This window comes from Ruditapes philippinarum, unplaced genomic scaffold (genome assembly GCF_026571515.1).
Source record: "Ruditapes philippinarum isolate M1 unplaced genomic scaffold, ASM2657151v2 ctg10327_1_1_1_1, whole genome shotgun sequence".
In the NCBI taxonomy this organism is placed as follows: Eukaryota; Metazoa; Mollusca; class Bivalvia; order Venerida; family Veneridae; genus Ruditapes; species Ruditapes philippinarum.
Window position 1 is genome coordinate 1 of NW_026859337.1, and position 14990 is coordinate 14990.

The 14990-nt window shown below is 33.3% G+C and overlaps 1 protein-coding gene and 1 long non-coding RNA gene across 2 annotated transcripts; both read left to right on the forward strand.

Annotated features, from left to right (window-relative positions):
- Positions 1 to 421: 421 nt before the first annotated feature.
- On the forward strand, positions 422 to 4724 carry LOC132756123 (uncharacterized). The gene is made up of 3 exons (XM_060747122.1): positions 422 to 789; positions 2107 to 2178; positions 3103 to 4724. The coding sequence occupies exons 1-3, from the start codon at positions 468 to 470 to the stop codon at positions 3438 to 3440; spliced, it is 732 nt and encodes a 243-aa protein (XP_060603105.1). The 5' UTR covers positions 422 to 467; the 3' UTR covers positions 3441 to 4724.
- A 1346-nt stretch (positions 4725 to 6070) lies between these two features.
- On the forward strand, positions 6071 to 14776 carry LOC132756122 (uncharacterized). Its single transcript, XR_009629286.1, has 4 exons — positions 6071 to 6851; positions 8442 to 8546; positions 9539 to 9725; positions 10466 to 14776. It is a non-coding gene; the product is annotated as an uncharacterized LOC132756122 (long non-coding RNA).
- Positions 14777 to 14990: the final 214 nt, after the last annotated feature.

Here is a 14990-nt window from a genome sequence, read left to right on the forward strand (position 1 = left end):
ATGTAGGTATTGAAAATGTGAATTTGAATCAACCCAAATTGTGTTAAAAATATTAGGCAGAATATTTTATCTCTACCGCATATCGAAATTTTACGTTTAAATGAAGTAGACCGCTTCAAATATACAGCGACCCCCTAGCTTAATTAAATGGTGGAAGAAGAAACTGAGCATTATTATATGGGGCATTTTGTAGAACTGTCGGTCAGACTAAAATGACTTGATAACTTTCTTCATAATGGTACAAATTGAAGACGTTGAGGTGCACTGAAATACAAGTCAATTATTTTTTCCGATCGCCTCAATCCTTATCCGAAGTTTGACGGAAAATGTCAAAATGTTGCCCTGTTTTTAACATTAGATTGATATCACATACATCTGTTCTCAAATGATCCCTGTTCTTATCTAAAAAGTACACGTATTATAGAATCAAACATTTGTCATTAACCATTCTAACTTGTGCCACAGAAATGAACATGAGCATTGTGTGTATAATCTTTCTAGGAATATTCTGTAATTTGAATATTTGTGACATGAAAGAATGTGGCAAAGCAGACAACAAGCGACTCCTGCTTCATTCGGAATCTGACGTGATGAATGAGTTATTGAAACTCAAATCTGAACTAGCTAATCTGACGTCAGACAACAATGCTTTGAAAATGCAGGTAACAGAACTGCAGTCAAAAGTCAACCATCTGGAACAATCTGATGTGGCGTCCGTGCACACTCGGGTGGGCAGACTTGAACAGTCTTTAAACAATGTTATAAATGGATTAGGAAACTTAACTCAGGGTAACTAGATTTAAAGTTCCCTACTATATCTATGATGCAATAATACAATTTCATTATGATTTAAATGCTACATGTATAATCAGGAAGTTACGATTTTAATTGATTATCAGCTCTATCTGGGGTATTTTTGTTTTATTGAGATATATTGTGAAAGTAATCATTTAGCCTATGGAAGCCTGTAACCGATCAATTTTATTTTATTTTAGTTAGAAATCCTCTATTGACATTACTATTGTGCATTTGAGAAGGGGTAATTTTTGTTTTCTTGATACGTTATTTTTGTCTTTTGGTTTATATTGGGTACAGAGCCAAATGTACTTGTGGCTTATGTAGGATACAGATGTCCAATGTACGATACACTCATCAAATGAACGACACCTCTGTTAAATGCAAGACTCATACATTCAATGTATAATACTTAATGTACGATACGTATGTAAATGAACGATTCTTATCTATTGTAAATGTTCAACACATCGTTTTTTCAATGTATAATAGTTATTGTAAGTCAAATGCACGATATATAATGTACTTATGGATGATGTCTATGACAAATGTATGATATCATGTACTTATGGACGATGTCTGTTGTCAAATGTATAATATAATGTACTTATCGACGATGTCTTTGTCAAATGTATGATATAATTTACTTATGGATGATGTCTATGACAAATGTATGATATCATGTACTTATGGACGATGTCTGTTGTCAAATGTATAATATAATGTACTTATCGACGATGTCTTTGTCAAATGTATGATATAATGTACTTATGGAAGATGTCTATGACAAATGTATGATATCATGTACTTATGGACGATGTCTGTTTTCAAATGTATAATATAATGTACTTATGGACGATGTCTTTGTCAAATGTATGATAAAATGTACTTATGGACGATGTCTTTATGTCAAATGTTCGATGTAATGTACTTATGGACCATGTCTTTGTCAAATGTATGATAAAATGTACTTATGGACCATGTCAAATGTACGATATAATGTACTTATGGACGATGTCTTTATGTCAAATGTTCGATATAATGTACTTATGGACGATATCTTATCAAATGTACGATAGAATATACTTAGGGATGTCTATATGCCAAACGTACAGTATAATATACTTATGGACGATGTCTTTGTCAAATGTACAGAATAATTACAAATGGACGATGTCTATATGTCAAACGTATGATATAATGTACTTATCTTAACCTAGTTTTCTTTCGACCATATAATGATAAACCGTTCATTGTACTTATAAATACCGGTTTTTGTTAGAACAATACCAACATTCATATTATTTTCAGACATGACAGGTAGCACTTACATAAGATGGGGTAAAAATAGTTGCTCAAGTGATTCAGAGGTGATTTACCAAGGTGAAGTATTCTAAAATCTTATACCGAATTACGTTCTTTAACCTTTAATGTTACTTGAATTTCACTTTCGTTATCACTATAAATTTTATTGAATATATTCATTTTCATTATTTGTTCGGTTCGTCAGACCAAACAAATAATGGTAGCGAAATTTCAGACCCTGATATGCTTATTTTCAAAAACCGAAAGTAGTCCGAACTCCACGAAGCGGTTACTTCCCTTTATAAGGACACTTACGCCGAAAATTGAAGGGGAGATCACTGAGTAAAGATTGTCAAATGACAGGCGCATAAATTTTCAAGTCTTCCAGGGGAAGAAAAAATAGTTCCCGATTGGTCGAAGATTTCTAATATTGTGTAATTCTTTACAGATATACATGCTTATATTAAGCTCCATGATTATTTACATCAGTGTTAAACAACAGGTTTACAGTGAACAAAATACAAATGTACCTCGAAATTGATAAGGGTTACAAACCCTAATTTAAAATAATGTGGTTTTCTTCTGGCTGTTATCAGGAGGTCTGAGGTCTTGACTTTAAATCCAACTTCAGGCAACTCATGTTTTTTTGTTTTGTTTTTGTTTGTTTTTGAATATCAGTGTTGCAATTAGCCTTATTACCAATTTATAACAGTTATAACACTGAAAACAGCATTGATGGCACTATACAAAAACAAATTGGTTTATATTTTCAAAACCTTTACCTTTCTGACATTCTGAGACACAACAAATTCAATGCCTTCTGTGCTTTGATTATTAACTAAACTACGACATTTAGGTCTGCCGTTAGCATTGCAACATACGACTATGCAGCATTTAATGGCGGTTGCAAGATTTGACTGCTAGGTTTAATAAGCGTAGCTTAAAATGGATTTCAGAGAATTTACAAAAAATGTATTTGCTTTTTTAATTATTGTAATTCAGGATACATTGCTGGGAAGTATAGCTCGGATCCAGGGAGCGGAACTAACCATCTTTGTCTACCTAATGACCCGACATGGGCAAACTATGACAACATTACAACCAGCTGGAGAGGTACTCTTTTCGGTACAGAGATTAATCTTCAAGAACCAAATCCCATATTTGAATATCCGGTAAACAACCAAGACCTCCCGTGCACAGTCTGTAAATCTAAGCGTACAACCTCATTGATGATACCTGCAAGAAAGAACTGTTACACTGGATGGACATTGGAGTATTGGGGATATCTGATGACGTCAGCATATACGACCTTAAGACTGCCTCAGACCATATTTGTCTAGACGCCAAACCAGATTTCAACCCCCATGGTGCACAAAATGACGACCAACATGTTATTTATCCAGTTGAAGGGCGCTGTGGATCCCTTCCGTGTCCGCCATATGTAAACGGGCGTGAACTTACTTGCGTCGTGTGTTCAAAATAAACGTCTTGATTTGTGAGAGTTTTTGTCTCTACAATTTATGTGGTAGAGCTACTTAAGTCAGAGGTTATTATCAATGAAAGCGCAAAAAAAATAGAAAAAGGGTATGTAACTGTTAGCAACATATACATATACAGTTACTTACCTTTTTCTGATTTTCATTCGGTAGCTTACACCATATGCTTCTAGCGTAGTATACATGCCCGCCTGTTGCCCGCTAACCAACGGATTTAACAGATCGGTACGGTGACACACAGGTGACATGTGAATGTTTTTACTTATCTCGCGCGCACGACGCACGAGATACTATCTCGTGCGCACAATAAGTAAGTTGTGCACACGAGCTAATTAAGTCATGCACAAGAGTTACTTTGTCGTGAGCACGAGATACTATGACGTGCGCACGAGATATTATGCCGTGCACACGAGTTACTTATTAAATCATGTGCAAGTTACTATGTCGTGAGCACGAGATAAAGTCATGTGTCGCCCTTTCTTATTTTTATTGATGAAGCTGTGAGAAATTACATTAAACTTTTTAATAGTGCTATTTCAATGTTGAATTTGTCGCATGCTTAAGAATAAATAATTATCAAAAAATGACTGAATTTTGTCAAATTAGCATTTCAAGGTTTCATTTTTCATTACCAGATTGTTATAAAATAGAATCATGCTAAATATCAATTAATTTTGTTTATTTATGCACTCATCAACATTAAAGTTATAATTATTTATATTTACTTATTAAAGATCCTGCATGTTTTGTGATTGATATTGTTACTGTGTGTATACCACACTTGCAAAAAATTACATATGTATATAATTATGCAAATACAATGTAAAACAATTTTCAAACATCAAAGAATATGTAAAATGTGTACGGCAAATATTTGTGCACATTATATTTAATCAATAAATTACATGCATTCATTTCTTATTGGAAAATTTGACTTAGAATTTATAGAAAATAAATTTCTAATTACCTCCCTTTATTTACATGAAATGTTAAATTGGGTAATATCTTTATAAATAATGCTTATTGGAACTTAAAATATTGACAAATCTTAATTTGAGCATCATATTTATGAAATAAAACCATGAAAAAATTGTGTTACAGGATCTTTAAGTAATTAAACAATTAAGTTTTAAAGTAAAAAATCAGTAAAATTAATGACTTTAAAAAATTATTGTTCTTATATTTTACACCATATTTTATAAAATCCAATATTCACAACTTTATCATGAAAAAACTATTACACAGATATATATTTTTTGTAAAAGTCTAATTGCTATTCATTGAAATAAAAAGTAACTGCTTAATACATATAACAGGTCTAGTGCACTTCGAAGTGCACTTCAAAGTGCAGATCAAGTGCACTAGTAGTGCACATCTAGTGTACTCCAAGTGCACTTTGTGTAACCTTTAGTGTGAACTCAACTGTACCTTATATAGTTACAGTATCAGGGACTAAAGTTCTTCGAAAGCGGATGTTATATCTCGCTACGTATATATTAACAAGATCACTGTGCTAGACTTTTCTCAGTGCTTGATAGTCAAACAAGTGCTGGATATTGTTGAATTTTTTAAATAATGAATCTTAGATAGTGACCTCATATTATGCTCTTAATAAGAGAGTTGTATTTCAACCCATTCCCTTCAGTAGTTTTTGAGATACCATATTGCACGCAAAATTTGACGCCGACACCTGGGATAATACAATAGCTCTCCCTATCCTTCAAATAGTGGAGCTAAAACAAGAGATTTAGTCAAAGCCGTCCGATGAGCTCAATAGCTTGAGCGTTGGACTGTGAATCGGGCGACCCGGGTTCGATTCCTGGACGGCGCAAGTCACTTTCGTTGTGATTGATCATGAAATCCTTTCTACGGTCATTCGCATTGTACCTCTGCTCTTGCATGTACAGAAGTAACCAGTTCCTTGCGAAAGTAAAGGCAACCAGTACTGGCAAACTGCTTGACAGCCTGCCCAGGAAAGATGCGGCGGCTGAACTGTACTCAAGTGATTTCAATGTGGCTTACTGCCATGATCTGGAGTGAAAACTACCACCACCACCTTAATTTTAACAGGCGATATTTTAACTCTCTCAACAGGACACAATATATGTAGCGAACTTGATATCGCAAGTCAGCAAGAATTTAGTTTATCAAAATAAAATTAAAAGGATGGTCATTCCCAGGAACAAAGTAACAGCATTGAATGTTTTTTTCGACGACATTAACAGTTGGAAGATGCAGAAACTCTATCATGTCTTGCATAACGTCTGACATTCTATCAGAAAAACAACAACAACACACTTTGACTACTTATCCAATTACTCACTATTCTTTCGACGAGAAATAATCTAATAATAGTCAAATAATCTTAGACCGAAGTCATATATAATTAGTCTTGTTTGATTTTAGAATAAAATAAAACAAGACTAACAATATTCTGGAGTAGGGCTTCCGGTGGCGGCTACAAATGATTTTTGGAAGGAAATTTTTTCAAAAAAAAATTTCCTTTCTATAGTAACGGTCTGCTCATATTAAAAAGAACGAACAACACCTAATTGACTTCTGTTTAAGCTCAATAGAAAACAAGTAGTGAATGCGACCAAGAAAGTAGTGCAGCAGAACTATATGTATACTTTCAAACGTGGATGATTTGAAGAAAAAGATGATGTTCAAAAAAACTTGAAATGATGATATTCAATGTTAGCTTACATCAATGGAACATAATCTTAAACGTGTACGAAAAAAAACATCAGTATTATTACGCATTAGGCCAAAGAAAAATTGGTGTCCATGTACCTATGTACAATAAATTGAATATAAATAAGGTGTAATTTTGTAGCAGAGATGCTGAAAAGTTCACATATAAGTCAACCGAAGGGAAATAAAAGTATTTTTTGTATATATTTAGCAATTTATTGAATAGCATTTTATGCCACCGCTGAATTTTTTACGTCGATAACTCAAGAGGAAACAATGGATACAATATGTGGCCTTAAAAAGGCATACTATTTTTGCAAAAAAATGGTTCGCAAATTATCATAGAATCAAAGCGTTTGAAACAAAAATATTATTATGTAAATAATAAAAAACAATATTTCAGTACAAGTCTTTCAAAAGTATTTTGGAATTAACGGATGCAATTTGGTAAAACTTGCTTTAGACTAATAAGTAGGGCACACCGTTCGGACCATCGACAGAATAACGTTCGTGTTTTTCAGATTTCAAGACATAGATTTGCTGATGAATAACATCGCAAAGGTTTGTGGAAATGCTTTTATTTCTTTGTTCAAAATCGCTTTGTGTTTGCAGATGTTAATTTGTTAGACAAACGAAATTAGGTCAAGGATTGTTTACATTATTGAATTTACAGGTAAACTCGGCCCTACACCAACTCGGGACAAGTGACATAGTCAACTCGGCCCTCTAAAAACCATATATTAGGATTAGGATATAGATTGTTTAGTTAATAACATATTGTTTGAAATTATCTTTAAGATAAATAATTATCTGAAGAAGACATATCAAGAGACAAGACAATATATGTTAAATATTGATCAATAAATAGAGTTTTTAGATTGAATTTTTGTGACAATGAATTTTATTGTATTTAAATTAATACTGTTTGTTCTTTAATATGACAAATGCTTTTTTAATGATATTTTTTTACAAAAAATCTGGAGTAGCAAAATATGCGTTTAAATTTGTAATTCTTTCTTTCTCTACAAATTCACATACAAATTGGTACTTTCATCAATAAAACCACGGATTTATATTACATAATTTAATGTAATATAAATCCGTGATAAAACTTTTCAATATCCTTGAGTAGATGTCTGTTACAGTAGTGTGAAAATGTTAAACCATGAAAGTTATGATGAAAACATATCAAAAGTAAGAAAAGTAATCATTACCAGTAATATATAATTATGGGCCGAGTTGACCCGTGCTGAGTTGGAATAGGGCCAAGCTGACTCGAGGGCCAAGTACGTTTTAGGGCCGAGCTGACCCTGATTCGAATTTACAGTGTTGACTGTTGTGTAGGATTTGCTTTTTCATATCTATTGTATATAGACTATCTATTAACATAGAAATAAGTTTATAATATATTTAACTGTTGTGTACAATTGATATTCGATCACTGTATCAAAATTTATCTCAGCCCTCCTGATTTTTATTTGGCGAGGTCCGAGGACTGACAGACAGCCTTTTCGCACAGACTGCAATTTGCAGTTGGTATAGTAATTTTTAGTGTTTGATGATCAGAAGATTTTTTCCTTCTGAAAATCATGGACTTGAATAATTCAAATCTGTGTGAAAGTGCAAAGAGAAAGAGACTGAAAATTAATTCATTATTTCTATGGACAATATAGATGTTATAAATTTGTAATCAAACATGTGGGTCAATTTTCAGCAGTAGTTGAATCATGACAAAGTATTTTTAATAATTTTATTTAACTTCTGGCTATTTGAAAATTTCATGCTGGATGTTTGCTTACCATTACTTTTTGCATAAGAGCTCTATGATTGACATTAAAGTCCACGGGCCAATTCATTTCTGATATATCTATAATCTTTCCGATATCTTGTTATAATATAAATGACTGAACATCATTTTAGAATTATTAGGAAGAAATACATATGTTCATTCTTTGTAAAAATGTTAGAAGACTTGCAAGTTACCGACTTAATCATTGCATTTATTTATTATTGAAAAAATGCTGAACAGCTAGTCTCAACAGTGTTATAGGCGAGAATTTTCAGTTTGCATTAGGGCCAAAATATATTGTTAGTCATGACGGCTTTCCTATTGCTGTCAAAAAACTTTAACCTTGTTCATAACTTTTTCAGATCTTGGTGTATTGTCTTCATACATGGCCACAACAACCCTTCAAATAGACCAGACTAAACTTAATTAACTTGACCACCATATTAACATTCAAGGTAAATTTTAAGGTAAATAAAGGTCTAAATTTTCTTGATTTTTGCTATTAGTAGCTATAACTTTGTTATTTTTGAATGCTTGAACAACAATCTTTCAGGATAGGACCTGACTCACTCATAAATGTCCTTGAAGCTTTTGTGATCAGAAGTTGTACAGAATAATACAAACCCAGAACAATTTCATTTACTTGGTTTTGCAACTTCTGAGACAATGGATTTTAAAGATAGTTGTTGTTTTCTTGAAATTTCAGGACAGTATAGTAGATAGTAAAGACATTTAATACATACTGTATATATACTATAATTACTTTAGTGTCCAACTTTATTTGTCATCCAATGAAAACGCTGTATCTCTTAAAAATTGTGTGCGTTAATTTTCATAGATTTAGTACAAAAGTCGATACTATATCGAATTACCTCCATAGTCGACTTCTATTTTTCATGGTACTTCATAAAACTGCATAGTGACGTAATAAAGTGAATGATAATGAGGCCAAATAAAGTTTGACGCTAACTATGTTAGTATTCATCCGTGCTGTTCTACAGAAATTAGAAACATTCTCCTGTCGCTATTGCTCCCATCGAAGTTTCTTATTTCTGTAGAACAGCACGGATGAACACTAACATATACATAGTATACTATAAAAATCTTTATGCTTGGACAATTTTGAACAAATTGTCTCTTAAACAGTGTAAGAAATTAGGATTTGAATCGACTTGGCTGGTCGGACTATTAGATTGAAATATTTACTTGCCCAAAAGACATTTCACTAGCACGATTCATTTGTTCAAAACAGTTGTTTTTATTGCCTCTGAAAATACAGTAGCCTGGTCAGGCTTTTTACTGTGAAAAGTTGGTAGCCCGAGGAGAAATTTAGTAGTCGGGCTCTCAGACTACTGCTAATTTCGAACATTAGCTGCTTAAATTATTGATTTGATATCAACTAACATAATAATTGGGATACTATATGTATATCTAATAATAATTATATTTTATTTTTCAGAAGTTCGGCCTACATGTCAGATTTATGAATGTGAGCAGCAGGATATCGATTTTAAGGATGCTTTAGGGTCAATGACAATGAAATCATGAGAGATAAAGGCTAAAATGTGAGACTGTCAATCTGACTAACCTTGAAGTGAATAAATGGAAAAATGTTTCTTTCAAAGGCATGGGCATTTAAGGAAGAGGTACATGATTATTTAGAAGTATTTGTATATGATATTTCTTAATTATTATTTTCTAATAGCTTTTATTCTTGACTTGTTTAAAGGCTGACACAGGACAGTTTATTTTAAGTCAGTGAGCTTCTGTCACTGGATAGACTATTGTCACAAAAAGCCAAATTTATAAAAAAGAATTAGTGTATTTAAATATCTTATACAAGAAATTAGGTCCAAAATTAATAGCAAGAACAATTGTGACATGTAACATGTATTTAGGAATTCAGCTTTCCTTTCCTTTTCACCTCAGGACAATTCACATTAAAATATTGAATATTCACAGTAAGCAGTGTTAGCACTCCAACATATCTGACATATATGATCATCTTATCATCACTTAGCCAGAATCACTCACATTTATGAATTTGAATAATTTTGAAAAAATTGCTGCTAAGCAAATAGATAAAATACCCGGGGTGTCTGTGACTGATTGTTTTAGTTTATTGACTCCTTTCACTGCTGTAAGTTCAAGCTCAGCATTTTTTCATGTGAGAAAGCTCATTTATGGAACATTGATGGTATCCATGTGCCTGAAATCATACACATAGGTGCACCAAGGTCTTCCTCAACCAGTAAAGCTGGAAGGAAATTGTGCTGAAAATTGCCCCCCCCCCCAAAAAAAAAAAAAATTTTTTTTTTTTTTTTTATAAAAATAGTGGAATTTTAATTTAATTTTGCAATTAACTTTTTCTAAACAAATATTTCAGGAAACAGAGGCGCTTATATGATAGAACAGATAAAGCAGGAGCGATAAGGAAAGATACATGTAGATGCGTCTTCATGTCGGAAACACTAAAGAAATAGAAATATTGTGGTTTTATAAAACTTAAAAGAAATTGGAATACCAGGAGACTGCCTGCCCTTTGCAATGTTGGATAATGAGTTCTTAGATGTGATGTCGAAAGTCTCATGAATATAGTACCATGACTTAATCTAATTAGAAAAAGAAATGACATTGAGGAGAAAACTAGTCACCAGTCTTTCACCAATAACTAGAGATAACTTTCCAATATTTGAAATATCATAATATGTATAGAACTTTAATGAGCCACCAGTTTTTCACCAGGAAAATAAGATCACTTAACTATTTTTAGCTCACCTGTCACAAAGTTACAGGGTGAGCTTTTTTGATCGCTTTTCGTCCGGCGTCCGTCCGTAAACTTTTACTTTAAATGAAATGTCCTCATAAACCACTTAGCCAATTTCATCCAAACTTTACAGGAATGTTCCTTTGGTGGTCACCTTTAAATACTGTTCATAGAATTTAATTTCATGCAGAACGCTGGTTGCCATGGCAACCAAAAGAAAATGACATAAAGTATCTTCTTTTAAAGAACTCAAAGAGCTAGAGCTTAGACAAAGTATCTTCTTTTAAAGAACCCAAAGAGCTAGAGCTTAGACATTTGGCATGAAACATCTTCTAGTGAGTGTCTACCAAGTTTGTTCAAATAAAAGCCCTGGGGTCAAAATTGCCCCGGCCCCAAGGGGTCATTGATTTTCCCTATATGCATATAGTAAAAACTTAAAAATCTTCTTTTAAAGAACCAAAATAGCTAGAGTTTAGATATTAAGCATGAAACATCTTCTGGTAAGTGTCTACAAAGTTTGTTCAAATAAAAGCCCTGGGGTCAAAATTGGCCCCGCACCGGGGGTCATTGATTTTCCTTATATGTGTATAGCAAAAACTTAAAAACCTTCTTTGAAAAAACCCAAATAGCTAGAGTTTAGATATTAAGCATGAAACATCTTCTGGTAAGTGTGTACAAAGTTTGTTCAAATAAAAGCCCTGGGGTCAAAATTGGCCCCGCACCGGGGGTCATTGATTTTCCTTATATGTGTATAGCAAAAACTTAAAAACCTTCTTTGAAAAAACCCAAATAGCTAGAGTTTAGATATTAAGCATGAAACATCTTCTGGTAAGTGTGTACAAAGTTTGTTCAAATAAAAGCCCTGGGGTCAAAACTGGCCCCGCCCCAGGGGTTTCATTGTTTTTAACTATATGTGTATAGTAAAAACTTAAAAAATCTTCTTTTAAAAAACCCAATGAGCTAGAGCCTAGATGTTTAGCATGAAACATCTTCTTATGGTGTCTACCAAGTTTGGTCAAATTTAAGCCCTTGGATAAAAATTGGCCATGCCGGGGGTGGGTGGTGGTGCAGAGGTCTTTGTTTTACATTATATTTGGGTAGAAAAAACTTAACATCATGAAACATCTTCTAATGGGTGTCATACAAGTTTGTTCAAATAAAAACCCTGGGGTTTAAACTGGCCCCGCTCCAGGGGCCTATATACACATGGCCCTCTTGTTGAAATATGTATGAACAAATCTTTATCAACTTCAAGGTTTTATCGAAGGAATTTGAATTACTTGGCACAAATGATTGTTATAATAAGACGATGAGTCATGTGCAACAACCAGACCCCTACCTCCAGGGTCAAGGTCGCACTTGCTCATTCAAGGTCAACATTGTCTATTTGAGAGTATATCTCATGTCTGGTCTATAACTTTCCTATCTCTAAAGGGATTTTGTAAATACTTGCCACAATTGCTCACAATAATGAGAAGATGTGTCATGCGCAACAACAGGTCACCTGCCTCCAAGGTTAAGGTCACACTTGGAGGCCAAATATTAACATAACCTGTTACAGGGTATATTTCGTGTCTGGTCCATAACTTTGTCATTTATTGAAGGAATTTGAAATAACTTGGCACAAATGTTTGTTATAATAAGATGATGATGCGCAATAACCAGACCCCTACCATTAGGGTCAAGGTCACACTTGCTCATTCAAGGTCAACATTGTCTATTTGAGGGTATATCTCGTGTCCAGTCTATACCTTTCTTATCTTGAAGGGATTTTGTAAATACTTGCCACAGTTGTTCACAACAATGAGATGATGTGTCATGCGCAACAATCGGTCACCAACCTACAAGGTCAAGGTCACACTTGGAGGTCTAAGAATAACATAGCCTGTTATAGGGTATTTTTTTTGTCCGTTCCATAACTTTTTCCTATATCAAAGGATTTTGAAAACACTTGGCACAAATATTCACTATAATAAGACAATGTGTCATGCGCAACACCTGCATCCCTACCTCCAAGGACAGGGTCACATTTCGAGGTAAAAAATTAACATAGTCTTTTAAAGGGTATATATTGTGTCCAATGTAGAACTTCTTCATAGTTCAAGGAATTTTGAAATAACACATAGGCACAAATAGTCACAATAATAAGACTATATGTCAAGTACAACACCTGCACCCCTGCCTCCAAGGTCAAGGTCACACTTAGAGGTATAAAGGTAACAAAGTCTGTTATATGGTATATTTTATGCACCGTCCATAACTTCTTCATAGATGAAGGGATTTTGAAAATACTTGGCACAAATAGTTACAATGATAAGATGATATGTCATGCACAACACCTGCACCCCTACCTCCAAGGTCAAGGTCACACTTACAGGTCAAAGCAGGGATTTTTTCCAGGATTTTGGGAACATAACCCATACCCATGGAACTGGGAATTTCAGCAATATTTTCTTAAAAATTGGGAAAAAATACATGACTGAAATTTTGTAGTGATTAAATGTATGCAAGCAATCACTGCCTAGAATGGCTTCTTCAAACATTTTAACACTATAACAGTGAAGAAGCCCTTATTTTCAAAGATTTTAGAATTCTTTATTCAATATCTATATTTTTGTAACTTTCAATTGGGAATATTTTCCTGTGGATTGGGAAAATAATATGTCCCAATAACGGCTATAAAATGAGCCAAAAAATCCCTGCAAAGCTTAACATGATAGATTTTGAAATTCAGTATTTCATTTTATTTCTTTAATAAATATATTGTTGCATTTGCAGATCTAGCATTGATCATAATTTTGGACTGAAAATCATTAGATCCCTGGCTCAATCTTTTGAAATAGCACAATTTTTTGTTTCATATAAAACATCCCTGAGGCAGGGGACGTTAGTAACTCTGTCGATCAAAAGTCAAATAATAAATTAAAACATGAGAGTATATTTCTATATACATGGCTGGATTTTCATAACATTTATCACAAATCATGAAATGTTCATTTATGTATACATCTTTCTCCCTAATCTGAAGCTTTAAGGTTCAGTTCTGAATGAAGGCAACAGGCTCGATATGCTGCCAGTGGGCTTGTCTAATTATGTACATATTTTGATTACTCACTCAATATAAGCATTGTTCTTAACGCAGGCATTCAAGTCCTGTGGGCACATTTCTACTTTTGACTATATTTTGTTGTATAATATCAGTCTTGTATGTAAAAAATCCTTAAAACAGCACCTCCTATACCACTGGCCGTTTGCATTAAAGCTTCTTTCATTCAGATTGTTATAACTTGTGTCACCTCAATATGTACCAATAATTTAAAGGGACTCACTCCATTGAGGTTTAAAAGCCTAAAACATAACATTTGAATTTCTACAGAAATGAGCCGGGGCACTTGATACAGAAATATATGCACAGATAGTGAAGAAATATACTTTGAAATAAATTGAACATCGATTTTTTATGCTTTTCTCAGCCTGATCTTCGTGAAATGTGTTTAAACGCTTTTATTTTGGGTCATTTTTTTACAAATTGAATAATTATTCTTGAAAAACGAAGTGCGCAAATGATCTGAAATTTTTCTCAAAGATAAGTGGTCAAAATATACATCAAGTGGTACATTAATCTAGAAAATGAATTTCAGTCTCATCATGTCAAAAAACTTCAGTGGAGTTCCTTTCACACAGTTTATCTGACAAACTAAATTTCATTATCTCCATATATTTAAGCATTTATTTTTTATATCACATATATTTTTACTTTTATGCAAGTTTTGACAATAAAAGTTTACTTTAAATCATTGTTCTTTGTTTTGCTATGACTTTAACAGCATGTACATCAATTTCATACTGAAACACAATTAGTCATGTTTGAACTTACACATGTAAGCACATGATGAGCTTTTCTTGTCCTTGAGTTAAAATAAACAGTCTCTTCATTAACTATGATTAGATAATGCTTATGGCATGGTCTTGAATTCCTATGAAGTAGTTATATAAGTCATGGCCGATTTAGGTCAAACTGAGTGGTTCTTTGTGTTCATAATGCAGTAGTATTATCTATTAATTCACTTATTAGAAACAGAATTACCTATGATTTCAACTGATTATGAGTGTCACAACTTATGGGTTTGGGGCCCTGGGCCAA

Excerpts from the sequence above, each read along its gene's own strand:
- LOC132756123 (XM_060747122.1), top strand. The coding sequence starts at position 468 with ATGAACATGAGCATTGTGTGTATAATCTTTCTAGGAATATTCTGTAAT. Across the intron at positions 790-2,106 it reads ATTAGGAAACTTAACTCAGG|ACATGACAGGTAGCACTTAC; the intron begins GTAACTAGATTT and ends TATTATTTTCAG. Across the intron at positions 2,179-3,102 it reads TTCAGAGGTGATTTACCAAG|GATACATTGCTGGGAAGTAT; the intron begins GTGAAGTATTCT and ends ATTGTAATTCAG.